The sequence below is a fragment of the Sphaeramia orbicularis genome, chromosome 3 (assembly GCF_902148855.1).
Source record: "Sphaeramia orbicularis chromosome 3, fSphaOr1.1, whole genome shotgun sequence".
Lineage (NCBI taxonomy): Eukaryota > Metazoa > Chordata > Actinopteri > Kurtiformes > Apogonidae > Sphaeramia > Sphaeramia orbicularis.
Window position 1 is genome coordinate 8438902 of NC_043959.1, and position 16291 is coordinate 8455192.

General features: G+C 39.5%; 1 protein-coding gene across 1 annotated transcript; it reads right to left on the reverse strand.

Annotated features, from left to right (window-relative positions):
• Positions 1 to 6366: 6366 nt before the first annotated feature.
• Positions 6367 to 13493, reverse strand: LOC115413558 (cytochrome P450 2K1-like). The gene is made up of 9 exons (XM_030126497.1): positions 13245 to 13493; positions 12973 to 13135; positions 12593 to 12742; positions 10268 to 10428; positions 9470 to 9649; positions 9221 to 9362; positions 7266 to 7450; positions 7031 to 7172; positions 6367 to 6944 (listed from the first exon to the last, which is right to left on the reverse strand). The coding sequence occupies exons 1-9, from the start codon at positions 13452 to 13454 to the stop codon at positions 6757 to 6759; spliced, it is 1521 nt and encodes a 506-aa protein (XP_029982357.1). The 5' UTR covers positions 13455 to 13493; the 3' UTR covers positions 6367 to 6756.
• Positions 13494 to 16291: the final 2798 nt, after the last annotated feature.

The following is a 16291-nucleotide window of genomic DNA, read 5'->3' on the forward strand; positions in this document are numbered from 1 at the left end:
TCTGTCTCTCTCTCCCTCTCTCTCTCTCTCTCTGATCCCCCCATCTCTCCCTCTCTCTTTCTGTCTCCACACCCCCCACCCCACTCTGTCCCCCCATCTCTCCCTCTCTCTCTCTCTCTCTCTCTCTCTCTCTCTCACACTCTCTCTCCCTCTCTCTCTTTCTCTCTCTCCATCTCTCTCTCTTTCTCTGTCTCTCCCTCTCTCTTTCTGTCCCTCTCCCCCTCTCTCCCCCTCTCTCGCCCTCTCTCGCCCTCTCTCCCCCTCTCTTTCTCTGACCCCCCTCCCTCCTGTCTCTCCCTCTCTGTCTGTCTCCGCCCCCCCCCCCCCCCCCCATCTGTCCCTTTCTCTCGTCTCTGTCTCTCCCTCTCTCTCCCTCTCTGCCCCCCCAACTGGTCACGGCAGACGACCATCCTCCAGGAGTCTGGGTCTGCTCGAGGTTTTTCTCCCACTTAAAAGGGAGTTTTTTTTCTCGCCACAGTCACACAAAGTGTTTGCTCCTGGAGGACTCTGTTGGGTTTCTGTAAATTGGCTTAAGAGTCTGGTTTAGACCAGCTCAAATTGGAAAGTGATTTGATTTGATCTGATTTGGTTTGATCCAAATTGATTTGGCTTAAAGCTGCAGGAGACTTTTGTCACCGATTTTTCATCAAATCTGTCAAACCCCATTCATATCCTCAGTGTCACAATTCCATAAGTCTTTCTGTGATTACTCAGCTGAATCTCTTGCATCACGTTGAACAATTTCCAAGTGCCATCCACCATAAACAAACCATTTATTTATAATCAGAGCCGGGAGGTAACTCAGGCATGTTCGGAATTTTGTCGCAACATGCATTGTGGGAAGCAAAGGTTCGCGCAACCGCCTGGCAGCAGCAGTGGCAGTACAACCGCTGAAACGCAGAAACGGCTGGAGGGAAGCGGAGCTCCAGCTGTTTTCGCGTCATGTTTGTTGCAGCTGCCGCTGCCAGGCGGAGCTCCACTTGCTCCGCTTCCCTCCAGCCGTTTCCATGTTTCAGCGGTTGCACTGCTGCTGCCAGGTGGCTGTGCGAACTTTCGCTTCCCATAATGCACGTCACAACAAAATTCCAAAGATGCCCAAGTTACCTCCTGGTTACCATTTAGTATTAACTTCGCATCTCTTTACCCGTTGGATGTATGTTTGTTCCTTGGTTGTTTATTGTAAATCGTCTTTGAGTACTTAGAAAAGCGCTATATAAAACCGATGTATTATTATCATTATTATTATTATTATTATTATTATTATTATTATTATTATTATTATTGGTTCTGTTTGTAAACAGATGGTTTGTTTATGGTGGATGACACTTCGAAATTCCTCACCGTAATGTAAGAGATTCAGGTGAGTAATCACAGAAAGACTTACGGATTCGTGATACTGAGGATATGACTGGGGTTTGACAGATTTGATGAAAAATTGGTGTTGAAAGTCTCCCGCACCTTTAACTTCCTAACACCCAGGAAATGATTTTTTATTAAAAAAGTAAAAAAAAAAAAAAAACCTCCCCCTTGAACTGCCACCTTACCGTGGTGGGGGAGTTTGAGTGCCCGAATGATCCCAGGAGCTATGTTGTTGGGGGCTTTATGCCCCTGGTAGGGTCTCCCATGGCAAACAGGTCCTGGGTGACGGGCCAGACTAAGAGCAGTTCAAAAGCCCCGATGAAGAATCAGGAACAAAGGGCCGTGACGTCGCCCAGCATGGCGAAGCCAGGGCCCCACTCTGGAGCCAGGCCTGGGGTTGGGGCTCAAAAGCAAGCGCCTGGTGGCCGGGCCTTTGCCCACGGGGCCCGGCCGGGCCCAGGCCAAGGGAGCAACGTGGGCCCGTCCTCCGGTGGACTCACCACCCGCCGAGGGAACCATAGGGGCCGGGTGCAATGTGGATTGGATGGCAGTCGACGGCAGGGAGCTCGATGAGCCCAAGGATGAAAAACTGTAGTCTGAAAAGTCACTTTGAAAAGTACGTCTGTCTAAGAAGTTGAAGAACAGACTAAGTATAAAGTTATATGTGGAATTTAGACGATTATTATTTGATTTGATTTTTTTATCCCTTATTTGCATGTTTAGTGTGATTGCTCCTATTATTTTTGCTGTGAATTATTCCGTTGCACGTGTTTGCTGTCTTTGTTTTGCAGTGTAAAATCTGTGTTCCAGTTCATAAGTTAAGTGTAGGCCACACCCACTACCTGGGAGTGAATGAAGGAGAGACTGGACAATTGGTTGAACACACCTGCTGCCAATTAATGCAGCAGCGCGGGAACGAAAGTAGGGCGCGCAAAGGAATAAAAAGACCACAGAAGGAGACACCTGGAGAGCTGCGGACGACGGGCAGAGCTGTGGATGCAGTCGGGGCCGGACGGAGCAAAGGTGGAGACGTGAGCGCAGGAAGTAGGAAAAACAGACAGGATCGAGGCACAGACCAGGGAACAAGAGCCAGCGGCAGCGTGGAGCAGGAGGCCATTGGTATAAGCTTCTGGATCGACCGATGCAGAAAACTGAGAGCCTCATCCCGTGCCGAAGATAAGACTGATCTCCAGCTTTAACCTCCGTGTAGCCTGCTATGTTTCTTTTATGAACGTTTGAATTATTTTAGTTTGCTCTGCCTCTTTTTAGGGTTTTATTACATTTTATCTTTTATGTAATAAGTTTTATTGTAAACTTTTATTCTCTTGGTTTTAATTCACTGCTCACCCCTTGGTATGGAACCTGTGGTTTTAAGTTGGGTCCTAGTCCCTCTACTTAGGTGCCGTTGTCGGCATTTTTAACAATTTTAATCAGTTTTGATATTCTTTTAATTCGCCACTCGGCCACATATATACAATGGAAATACTCAAAGAACTCAAAAACATATGGTATGTGAACTGTTATGTTAGTTATGTTGTCGTTATGTATGATAGTGCTTTGTTCTATTTCACTACTGATGCTTTTACAAAACAGAAAACCTGACTCATTTATGGGTAGCAACCAAACTGAAAAGCTTATCTGAGTTTTTCCAAGAGATTATTTGTTTTTAGTTTGCGGTAAAACTTCAACAGAATTTCACTGAAATTCAAGAAATTGTGAAGAAAAGAAAATAAATATCTGTGAAAAATCCATCACTGACACATAACAAATAAGGACTGGCAAGATGAGCAACTCAAAGATATAATATATTTAATGTATTTTAAAGGCGTGCAAGTAAATTTTAGGTGTATTTTGTTTTTGCAGTATATTGAACTCCTTTGAACTACTTTCTATACTGTCTGGTAGTAGCAGTGCATCATATTCTGTAAGGCCTCTGCATTTCACAGAGAAGTCAGTATTTACAAACTCTTCCACAGAACGCTAGTCTACCATTTGAATTATAAAGGACGTCATTTATCATATTATTGTTATTTGCACTATTTCACTCTGATCATTTGTACCCCCTTTTTGGATCCTTTACTATAAACTGTCAGCTTTAATAAAAAAGACCAGATGCACACATTTTGGAGTTATTTCCATATATGTTTTCTGTTAAGTATGGATATTTTTGCCAGAGGCAGATGCCCATATCCATAAAGCATTCTGTTGAAGCCAAAATACATTTTTGTTTGTTTATTCCTCTTTCTGTCTTAGCTTACCGGCCAACAGGCCGTAAGCTATTGTCATCATGCGGACTCCGTCACCATCGTCGTCTGTCGTCCGTTGCAAAAATTTCAATCGTCTTCTTCTCCGAAACTACAATTCCGATTGACTTCAAACTTGGTATACAGCTTCTTTATGATGATGTCAGCAAAAGTTAGTGAAATTATTTGGATCCAGATCTGATTCTGGATTTGGTGCGACTTTGAAAAATTTCCCCATTATAACAGATAGAAAGTGGATCGATGCAATAACTCAGTAAATATAAATGATATCAAGTGTAAATTTCTACACTCCAGCCCTGATGGGGAGATGACCAAAACTTAATGGCCACATGCTGATCAGGATCTTCTTCTGGATCTGGGAACTTATGGAAAATTTAACATGGGCTCTTATGGGGAAAACATTTCAATCGTCTTTTTCTCTGAAACTCCAGTTCTGATTGACTTCAAACTTGGTATACAGTTTCTTTAAGATGATGTCAACACAAGGTATTGAAATTATTTCGATCTGGATCTGATTCTGTATTTGGTGCGACTTTGAAAAATGTTCCCGTTATAAGAGATAGGAAGTGGATTGATCCAATAAATCAGTAAGTATCAATGATATCAAGTTGGAATTTGAATTTTTCACAGATCTGATTGGAATATGACCAAAACATGGGCTATTTCTGTAATATAATAAATACACATAACTGGGTGATAATAAATGGCATCTTGATACATTTCCCAAAGCTTTTAATTTGGCCCTTAAGCTACAGGGCCATTGGTCCTATTTATACCAGTTGTGTTCAGTTTGCTGTGCAGTCAGGGTCTGCTCCAGGTTTCTGCCCGTTAAGAGGATGTTTTTCCTTCCACTGTCACCAAGTGTTTGCTCCCGGAGGATTCTATTGGTGTCTGTGAATGGGCTGAGGAGTCTGGTTTAGAGCAGCTCTAAATGTAAACTGTCATCAGATCACTTTTGATATGATGTGACACCACATAAATAAAATGTCATTGATTGATTTGATTGATGTGTGTTCCTGACAGAACTCTATCAGCTTCCCATCTATTATACAAGTGATTTAGGACATATTACATGAAGCCAAAATAAGACTACAAAGTAACATAAGACTAAAGATAATTGAAGTGTCAGTACTACATACAATTTATTAATACACTTTACACATTTTTTTTTACATAAAAGTTTATTAACATAGTACAACACATACTTTTGACTCTTATATTAACACAACTAATACATTTTTTAATCTAATTTTGTAATCCAACTAATAAATAATACATTCTCCACATTTTTAAACCTTCACTATAGATAAAATAAAGTGAATTTCCACTGAGATCAATAAAGTTTATCTGTATCTGTATTGGTGAATCAATAAAGAGACCTGAATGGGCCTTCATCCATTTGACTGTACTATTAACATCAGTCCATCTGATACTCCATTAAAACACTGCTCAACAGTTTAGGTCATTTTATCGCACATATACCTGATCTTTTACTTACATGAGGACGAAGACACTAAAGTGACAGTTTGAAATCCCACCAATGAAGAAATTCTGGACCAGAAACCAAATACCACTTATGACAGACTCCCATGATGCATTACTTGCTTTGTGGTGACCATCTTCTTCCTCTTCAGTCTTCTAATAGAAGTTTGCTTCAGCTTGACTTTGTGCAACATTAAACCAAAAACAAGTACAAGTACTTTCAAGTTGGATTACTGTTTCCACAGTGATAAAATCACTTTTCACATCCTATTAATGAAAAAGTTTCTCTTTGTGTCGGTAAAAGACCAGTCAGGTAACTCAGGAAGGAGGAGATGACATTCTGCATTAGTGATCAGAAAAACACACCATCATACCATGTACTCGGAACAAACACGACATGGTTTTGCTGGCATAAAAGTAGAAAATAAACTATTCTGACTTTTTGCTTGTAAATAAATATTCTTATAGACACTGAATAATAGATTGAAGTAGCATAGATTGAAATACTTACTGTAATACTTTAAAAGTGCTTTTAATTTGGAAACTAAGAGTAAAGGGTTATTGCAAATAATGACATAAGAATACAGCCACGCAGTTAGTATGTCCTCAGCTGTGCTCTAATGACAAACCTCTGATGTCTCATCTCAGGTTTATATTTTTCAATTGGGATCTGCTCAAGAAATAAATAAATATACAACAAGAACAATGTTAAGGTGGTGGGTATTGTATTTTCAAACTAAAATATGAATATATTAGATTGTATAATTAGAATTGAGAATATAGTCACATTGTGACGATCGGTAGATAAAGTCTGCATATTTGGTGTTTGGGAGACACCACCGTTTTAATTTCTTATAAACCCTTGTTTTGAACTGTAATTCCACAGTTTGTTTTTCATATTTGTATACTAGTTTTTGCTTTAATGTAATGTTGTTGAAAAAAAAGGATCAAGAAAAAAATGACGCACATCCCAATTACATATTTCTTAGTGTAATAACACTCTGTAATGAATCATCTTTTATATTTTACTCAATACCTTAGTGCTTTTCTAACATTTGGATCAGGTAGCTGCATTCCTCTATGATTTTATCCTCCACTACTGTTTTTTCCAAAGTCTCTGAGAGTGGTGATGGCAACTAGTTAATGAGCTACTCTCTCTAGGTATAGTTGAAAATTAGGACTGTACTTCATTTTTTCCTAATACTAATGCTTTAGAGCTATCAGTGTAGTTTTTGTATAGAAGTAAAACACAAAGACATACTGGTGGTATGGAGAGACTTTACTGTAACTATATGTTATTGTGGACAATCACTCATTTATAGAAGGCTAATACAACAAATCAAACAAAGCTAACATCAGTATGTGGAAATAAGTGGCAGAAAATTATATATATATATATACATATATATATATATATATATATATACATGTGTGTGTGTGTGTGTGTGTGTGTGAGTGTGTGTGTGTGTGTGTGTGTGTGTGTTGTGCTGTAGCTGTTTGATGTAGACTACATTTATCCTTACAAAGACAATGAGAATACAGGTACTGCCTCAACTAATGCTGAGTGCTGCTGCAGATCCATGTTACTGGATTTATAGCAGAGCTAAGACCTTAGTATAAAGCAGTTGTTAAAGTGATCTGATTGTCTTCTTCAATGGCGAATGATAGCGCATAATTCATGATGTGAAGGAGAGAGGGTCAGACCAAGAGCTGGAGTCAGATCCAGCTCATCTTCTCTCACTCCAGGTGGAGGGGTGAACTGAAAGTGCTGCAGGAGCGAAGTAAAGAAGAGGAACAGCTCCATTTTGGCCAGACTCTCTCCGAGACACGCCCTGCGACCTGCATGAAGACAGGTAAACACAGTCACATGGTGCACATTTACACTATCTGTAATCAGAAAATCAAACCTTACCAATGTTGATTACCTGCAGAAAAGGGCAGGAAAGCATCACTCTTGATAAATTTACCCTCGTCATCCAGGAAGTGAGAGGGGTTAAAAGTGTGTGGGCTCTCCCATTCATTCTCATCATACAGGACAGAAGCAAGAAGAGGAATCACAGTGGTCCCCTAATGGCACAAGAAGTCAGTAAGTCTAAGAACAAAGACACTGATGTTATATGTACGTGGATGTTTTTGCAGATCAGGACAAAAACAGCTGACCTTTTTGATAAAGTAGCCTTGGAAAGTGACGTCTTGGCTGGTTTTGTGAGGAAGGGACAGGGGTACGATGTTTGCCATTCTCTGAGTCTCATGGATGACAGCGTCAGTATAGGGCAGGTTTTTCCGATCATTTACATGAACTTGACGACTCCCTACCACTCTGTTGAGCTCCTCATGGACCTGATCTGAGATAAAATGTTAGATAATGAATAATCTTTTCACCATTTACCCATATTTTCATGGATATGCAGAACTTTCTGTACAAATGACTGTGTAACAGAAAATATAAATTACACTTTAAGTATAAAAAGTAAACCATGAGACTGATGTAAAACATACGCCTGAAGGTATAAGTACACCTTTAGAGATAAAAATACCTCAAAGCTCATACAGTAATACCTCCAGATGAAGAGGCAGTAAGGGCAACAGGGAACAATCATTTTGATGGAGCTTTTCTACCTGGTTAATGCTGGAATGGATCGTGCAGAGGTTCATGCATTAACCCTTTCATGCATGAATTATGAAAACCTTAATTGATATTTTTTTCCTGAGTGTTTTTATTCCTATTCAGACATGAAAAGAAAAATGCGATTGAATTTTTTTATGAATCTATTTTTCATGGAGTTACAAAAATGTCCACGCAGCTGGACACCATGCGTTAAATTTTTGAAGCAAAGACACATATTTAAAACCCATCATCATAAAGTGATATACTGGGTAAAAACTATGAAATAAAAATATTTTTAATGCAGCTAATCTGATGTTTTCTTACATTTTATCATACTCTAATACTAGTTTTTACTTATTTCATGGAGATAACACATGAAAAAAACCAAAAAACTTTTTGTTTGAGAAAATTAACTGTTGATTTACACTCAAACATGTTAGTGCAGACCAGGTTTATCAAGAACAGCAAAGTTAAAGTAATGGTCTGAATATCAGTGTAGATGATGCATGAATGTCCACTGTGTTGGTTGATATCCTCTTGAGATCCAGTAAAGTGAAAATCTTTAGCTTTTTTTGCATTAAACAGTCATCTTGATTGGAAACTGCAAAATGCAAGTTTTTTTCAGATGCATTTTAAAAATTATTTTCATTTATTTATTTTTTAATGGAACGTCCTTTGCAATGAACAGTATTTCTTTTTTTCTTTTTTTTTTTTTTTTTATTAAAACTGTCAAACTTTAGTCCCCTACAGAGGACAAAAAATGCATTGCTGGGTCTCAGGAGGACATGGAATTAAAACAACTAAACCCATGAATATACAAGAGAACAGCTGGAGAATATCTGTCCACTATAGTGACCACTATGCATGAAAGGGTTAATTGTTTGTTATATCAAAAGCTGATGGGAGTGACAGACTGCTCACAGCTGCAGCTTTATAAGTAAGCTGCAATAAAAAAAGTCATTTTAGAAATTTCTTCAGCTCTGTTTGGTTCTTATTTTTTCAACACAATTCTATAATTTATAGCTGTTTGAGGATTTGAGCTACACCCCAAATATCTGAAATGTCAAGTACAGTTTGTCGTCATAGAGACACCATTCATGTTCACGGTCAAGGCTGTAAATGTGACAGACCTGTATGCTGACATCACATGGACAGACGGACAGATGGACGAACAGAAAGACAGATAGCTAGCTAGATCATCATATCAGATAATCAAAGCTAAAGCTGAAATATTAGAATGTGGGACTTTTTTTTTTGGGTCCATGCTGTGCAGTCTGCGTCTGAAACCTGTCAACATTTAGATTTGTGTTGTGTACTGTCCAGAACCAAACAAACACACTCCCCTCATGCCCTCATGTCAGAAAGTGGTCTGACTGGTGCTGTCTGTTTCTTATGTGTATCAGATATCACATGTCCTTTCTGACAGTTTATCTCAGTTTATGCTTCACAGGTTTGTAAATTCCTGTGCTTAATCTTGTTTGTTTGTACGCCTCTGTTCTGTCCTCACCCTGTATTTGTGGATATTTAGCCATGAACAGTAAAGCCCATTTGAGTGTAGCTGCAGTGGTGTCGGTACCAGCACCAAACAGGTTGGTCACTGAAAATATCATGTTCTTTTCAGTGAAGTGTGTGTCCTTAACATGTGAGTCCTGAAACAAAGCATACACACATTTTATTAGAAGATATGTATTTACAGTGTATATGTGCAACGTTTCTCTGCTTTTTATGAATCAAATAAACACAGTGGTCGTGATACCTCCTCTTTCTGCTTCCGAATCAGAAAACAGTCCACAAACCCACGGCATATGTCAGGGTTCAAGGTCTCTTGTAGAGCCATCACTAAATGTTTGACATCTTTAACATTTATCTCAAGATTTTTCAACATCTGTTTCCGATCTTTTATCCAACCGGCCAACTGGGGAAACATGTTGTAGAGCTGGAACACAGAGAAAATGTAGAAGTTATTATTATCTGAAAAAGCGAATGTCTAACTATAATATAGAAGAATGCATAAAATGAGATATAATTGTAATTAATTAATTAATACAGACTATCATGATTAGGAGATATTATCACATTTATTAATGACTGTATTTGTAGTGAATATTTAAAGTGCATATAAATATTATAGTTAATATAAAAAATGGCTGATCATGCAAATCTGATTGTGTGTAAGGTGACTAAAAAAAGTGTATGTTAATGGTTTGTATGGATGTTTTGTGTTATTGTAAAAATATACAGAAAAAAAGTGTGTTAACAAAGCAAAGGAAGCGGAATTAATTTAACTGTTCGCTTGTTAAAAAGGGGTTGGGAGTCTATAAGTTATGCTTCTTCCCACTCCTTTTCGAGCGCTGAAAAATTTTGTTTGACCATGTTGTATGGTTCTTTGTTATATGATGATTCTATGTGCTCGAAACTAAACTAAACTAAAAGTAAAAGTAAAACTAAGATATGTACATAATCCAGCCTAACAAATCCTCAGTATAAACTCTTCTGAAAAGTCAGCATTCTCATGGAGATATGGAGCTAACTGCTTAAAAAAGGGAAACATCACCTGGATGGATTTCGACCCAGCGAGGCGGATCGACTCATTGGCTCTCCCCACCATATTTGTGAATGTGGGGTCATCGTACTCAAATCTTTTTCCGTACACAATGGATGAGATGATGTTGGACGTTGCATAGTTTAAGGGGCATGTTGTTTCAAAAGGTTTCCCTGTAAATGCAGCAAGAAACTTATAAAGATTGAACAGTATAATATGATAAACATGATGGGTATTGGATTTAGAACACAAACCAGAGGGAAGTCCACAACTGGTGATGGGAATACAGTTACATTTTTAAAAGGCTGCATTATTTTAAAATCTGTCACTGTTTCATTTCCCATGAACCTTTGATTTAAGTCATATATTCACTTTGATTTGTTTAGTAGCCCATCCCCCAATGGGGAGGCAAGGGGTATTGTTTTTGGTTCAGTTTGTTTGTTTGTTAACACTCTAGCAGCAAAACTATTGGTTGAATTCATACCAAATTGGGCTTATAGATTGCCAGTGACCCAGAATAGATCTCATTATATTTTGGGAACAGTAGGTCAAAGTAAAAATTTTTTTATGAATTTTTAAAATCTTTTTTCTTTCTCCATTTTCTTATAATGGATGAAATTTCAAATGTCTGTAGCAGCAAAACTATTGGTTGAATTCATACCAAATTGTGTTTATAGATTGCCAGTGACCCAGAATAGATCTCATTATATTTTGGGAACAGTGGGTCAAAGTAAAAATTTTTTATGAATTTTTTAAATCTTTTTTCTTTCTCCATTTACTTATAATTTCAAATGTCTGTAGCAGCAAAACTATTGGTTGAATTCATACCAAATTGTGTTTATAGATTGCCAGTGACCCAGAATAAACATGGTTAGATTTTAGGAAAAATAGGCTAAGGTTCCAATTTTTAATGATTTTGTAAAATCTTTTGGGTGAAATTTCAAATGTCTATAAAAACATCACTTTTGTTTCAATTTACTTCAAACTTGGCACATGCCTCATGGCGAGGCAGCTTTTCAGCATTATGCTCCTCGCCTATGGAACAGCCTGCCAGGGAACCTCAGGGCCGCAGAGAATGTAGAAATGTTTAAAACCAGGCTCAAGACCCACCTCTTTAATTTGGTTTTTAACTAATGCCTCTGTTTTATCCATTTGATGTTTTATAGTTATATTTTTATATCTATGTCTTAAGATTCTTTTAACCAATGCTTCTGTTTTATCATTTTAATGTTTAATATTTATATTATATTCATATATATGTCTTACATTTAGATTCTTTTAATCAATGCTTTTATATCTTTTTAATGTTTCTTATCTATATTCTCCAGTGTTTCATCAGAGGGAGTCCTCCACGCCGGGGGGTGGATGTGGAGCCTTCCTTCACTGGGGTCTGCTCCTTTCTGGTGGGTGGGGGTCCCTTCCACCGCAATGCGGTGGCAGTTGCCCCTCTCCCACTGGTTGGGATGCAGCACAGTGTCGCTGGTGCCTGGTTGCCGGGGTTGGTGGCTGCCTCCTGGGGCGGATGGCTCCCTGAGACAGCGCCTCCTCTTTTACTTTTACTTTTACTTTTACTTTCTGGTCCTCTCGTGCTCGGGCAGTCTTTTTAAGTGTGTGTATGCATGTGTGTGAGCTTGTGTGTGTGCGTGCGTGTGTGTGTGTGTGTGTGTGTGTGTGTGGGGGGGGGGGGGGGGGGGGGGTTGGTGGGTGGGGGGACGTACTGATTTTTAATCTTATATGTAAAGCACTTTGTGCTACATCCTTAATGTATGAAAAGTGCTATATAAATAAAGATTGATTGATTGATTGATTGATATATAGAGGCAATCAATATGCTGAGATCAGCACACGCATAGACGTGATGACATCAGCTGGATCGATGCCAAAATAAGCTACAGTACGTGCGAGGGGCGAGGTTTGTTGTACCTGGCACCACTTGTTTGTTTCTTTGTTTATTTGTTAACACTTTAGCAGCAGAACTACTGGTTCAGTTCATATCAAATTGGGTTTATAGATTCCCAGTGATCCGGGATAGATCTCATGACATTTTGGTAAAGGTAGGTCAAAGTTCAAATTAAACTTAAAATCTTCCCATTTACTTATTGTGGGTGGGGGCTGGGTTTGTTGTGTCTGGCACCACTTGTCATTCTTGTTTAAGATCAAAGAAAATGCCATCTGTGTGCCAGAGAAAAAATCACAGTGCTTTGTGTTTTCATAACATTTCTGTAGCCAGTGTTCTTAGTTTAATATTATAAGGTACATTTCCCTCATATGTTACATTTCTCTGTCGTAACCCCCTGTAATGAATCATTCTTCATATTTTGCCTCCTTAGATTATACCTTGGTGCTTTTCAAACATTTGGATCAGGTAGCTGCATTCCTCTATGATTTTATCCTCTGCTACTCTTTTGCCCATTCCAAAGTCTTTCAGAGTGGTGATGGCAAATCTTCTCATCTCTTTCCATGATTCTCCATTGGCAAAAACAATCCCTGTAGAATTTTAAACAAAACTCTGAAGATATCTCATTTATATGTCAATATAAATTAAGTAACACACTGATCACTAATGTGTATATTAGTATAATGTGCATCATATATGTAAAGACAAAAAACAAGAATTAAGACAGAAAAAAATTGCTTTTGCTGCAAAAAGTAACAGTTATTTCTAATTTTATGCCAGTAAGTACAATATTTCAAAACATTTATAAAGGAATTCATACCATGACCCTGATTTATATCATAAAAAATAGGTGAGATTTCTCGGACCCCAAACTCTTCTGCATAGTTGACCAGAGCCTCTTTGACTGTCTTGTATCCAGCCAGCACCACTACTTTTTTGATTCCCAAGTAAATTGTGAATACAGATCCATATTCTTTAGAAATCTGGAGGGGGAAAATAATGATTTTTGACAATTCAAAAATGTTTAGATGCATTTTTAAATGAAAAACTGCCAATGTAACAAAATGACTCTGGATCAGGAGTTGAACTCACCTCACATAAGGTCCTGTAAGGTCTCTTGAGATCAAGCTGCAACAGGTTTCCAAGCAGAGGCAGAGACCTAGGTCCCGGAGGCTCCTTCCCAACTTGCTGAGAGGTGAAGTTACTGGAAACAAGGTAAAGGAAGAGCAACACAGCGAAAGCCCCCAACAGTGTGGTGGGACTGGAAAAGAGGACGGACGCAAAAGGCTCCAACAGAGACATTTGTTCAGCTCTTGATGGAACTCACCTGACTGAGCAACAGCTCAACAACAACAACAATATACTCCAGGACCTGTCCATAACCACACCCCTTTTTACCTCTGACTACACAAAAACTCTTAAAGGAGAAGCAGTAGCTTTGACATTTAAGCAAAACTGCTTAGACAGGTTTTAATTGTGTAAACACAAAGACAGCTTCAGAAAAGATCATATTTCTTTCGTCCAGCATCTCTGGTTTCAGGTACAGCTGCATTGTAGTTTTTGAAGCATTACACTGTGCAAGAGCTGCAGAACACAAAAGACGTTTTCTTCACCGCTGAGGATTTATTCAAGAAAAGAACAAAGTTAATGAGGTGAAGAAGTGAGGGTGAAGCCTAGTTTGGTTTACAGTACTGTGTACAAATACATACTTTATGAAGTACTCTGTTGGAATAAACATGCCATTGAACATTTATGTCATTCAGGGTTTTCCTTTCCTTCCCTTTCTTATCTACATATATTATACATATTTACTATTTCAAATGTCAAAGCATTAGTTTCACCGTAAGGCCTGAAGAGTTATCGCCTCATCATAATGTTACATATTTTTACCTGATAGTCATGTCACTATTGCATAGCAAGTAAAGACAATTAGGCATGACAACAACATGGTAACAAAGAAAGGTACAATTCTTTGATGGTTGTAAACACATCATCAAGAATAACACCTTTTACTGACTAGCTGTCCACAGGTAGTAAGATAGGATATGTTAAGGCGAACTTTATTGATCCCATAACAGGGAAATTCACTGGTAAAGACAGATAAAGTGCAGGGCAAATAAACTGTGTGCAGCATAAAGAAGAAAACTTTACAGATTACAAACATGTTTACATAAGACGTAAAACTGCATAGTGTGTCAAATAGTGCAGATGGGAGAAAAAACACAACAGCGCTACACTGTGGGGTGGGGACGACATTGTGGGTGTTACAGTCTTCCTCTGAAGGAGCTTCTCAGAGCCTCCATGGTCTGGTGCAGCAGGTGAAAGGTGTTGTCCATGATGGATGTCAGCTTGGCTAACATTCTCTTCTCACCCATCTCCTCCATGGAGACCAGTGGGCAGTCCAGGACAGAACTGACCCTCCTGACCAGCCTGTTCAGTCTCTTCCTGTCCCGGTTGGTGCTGCCTGGTCCCCATTAGACTAAAGCATAGTGGATAACAGAGTCACAAAAGGTCCATAGCAGAGGTGTGTACACTCCAATGGACCTCAGTCTCCTCAAAAGGTGAAGATGACTTTTGCACAAGGCATAGTGTTGTAGTCAAGACCGCCAAGACCGAGACCAAGACACTGCCGAGACTGGAGGGTATCAAGACCAAGACAAGACCAAAAGCAAATGAGCTGAGTCCGTGAAAAGACCGACACCATAAAAAATTGGTCTTGAGACTGGTCTCGAGAACTACATCGACTGTTGAGGGCTGGTATTGTCCGTTGAGAAAATGTATACAATGTAACGTGTTTTTCAAATAGATGCATCTGACTGGTTGCGTTTGAAGAGGGTGCGTAGTAAATAATAATATTATGCCGTGATGATGCGGTCGTTGTACAAATCCCATCGAGACTGCTATGTCCGAGACCAAGACAAGACCGAGACCAAATGAGTTGAGTCTGTGACAAGACCGAGACCACAAAAAACTGGTCTCGAGACCGAGACTGGTCTTGAGAACTACATCACTAACAAGGCATCAGTGTTGTGTGACCAGTCCAGTTTATGGTTTGTTTGGGTGAACACCCGGGTACTTGAAACTGTCCACCAGCTCAACATCTGAACCCTGGATGTTCACCAGTGTGAGGGGTAGTAAACTTTTACAGAAGTCGAACACCATCTCCTTTATTGTGCTGGTGTTTCAGCACAGGTGGCTGTTTTCACACCAGTCCGTAAACTCCCTGATGACCGACCTGTACTCCACCTCGTTCCCTTCAGACACATCGGAGAACTTCCTGAGTTGACAGCTGCTGGTGTTGAAGGTGAAGTCCAACGTAGAGTGTGAAGTGGAGTGGTGAGAGCACTGTTCCCTGAGGGCCCCCGTTCTGCAGACTATGGCCTCAGACCCGCAGTGATGCAGCCGCATGTACAGTGGACTATTGGTTTGGTAGTCAGTGGTCCATGCGGGTAGATGTCCATCCACTACCACCCCCCCCCCCCCCCCCAGCTTTCCTCACAACACCGCTAGCTGAATGATGTTGAAAGCGCTGGAGAAGTCAAAGAACATGACCCCCACAGTGCTCCCAGTGGTCTCCAGGTGAGTCAGCGCCTGGTGTAACAGGTAGGTGACAACATCATCTACCTGAGGGCAGGGGATGGAATCAAACCTGTTGTTAACCAGATTCAGGTCATTTTCCCAGCATTGGTCTCCTTCAGTTGTTCCTCCAGCTTTACTCTGTCCTTGGTGTGAGATGTCTTCAGGAATCACACTCGTCTCTCCTTGGTCTGCTTCAGTGGCTCCTCCTGTTTTCTCCTACAGTCATTCTTGGACCTCCTCATTCCATATTTCATGAGTCCACTGAAGTGAAAACAATCTTTTTTGTTTAGTAGGGCAATATATCTATATCCAACCTTTCGTAAGTGGTTTATCCTCAACTTTTTAGTTAAACATTGTTACTTTTCAGACCAGTTTTTCATGCTGTTTCTTTCCAACATAACCTTAATGACGTATTCCAACCCATGAGGCCTTATATGACAGAAAATTATCATCAACAGTATCATGTAAGAACACAATTTTTGTTAAATGTTGGAAGAGGGTTTACAACTACTACAGTAGCATTAACTACTTCCTTACTCATCAGTCAACACTTAAACATT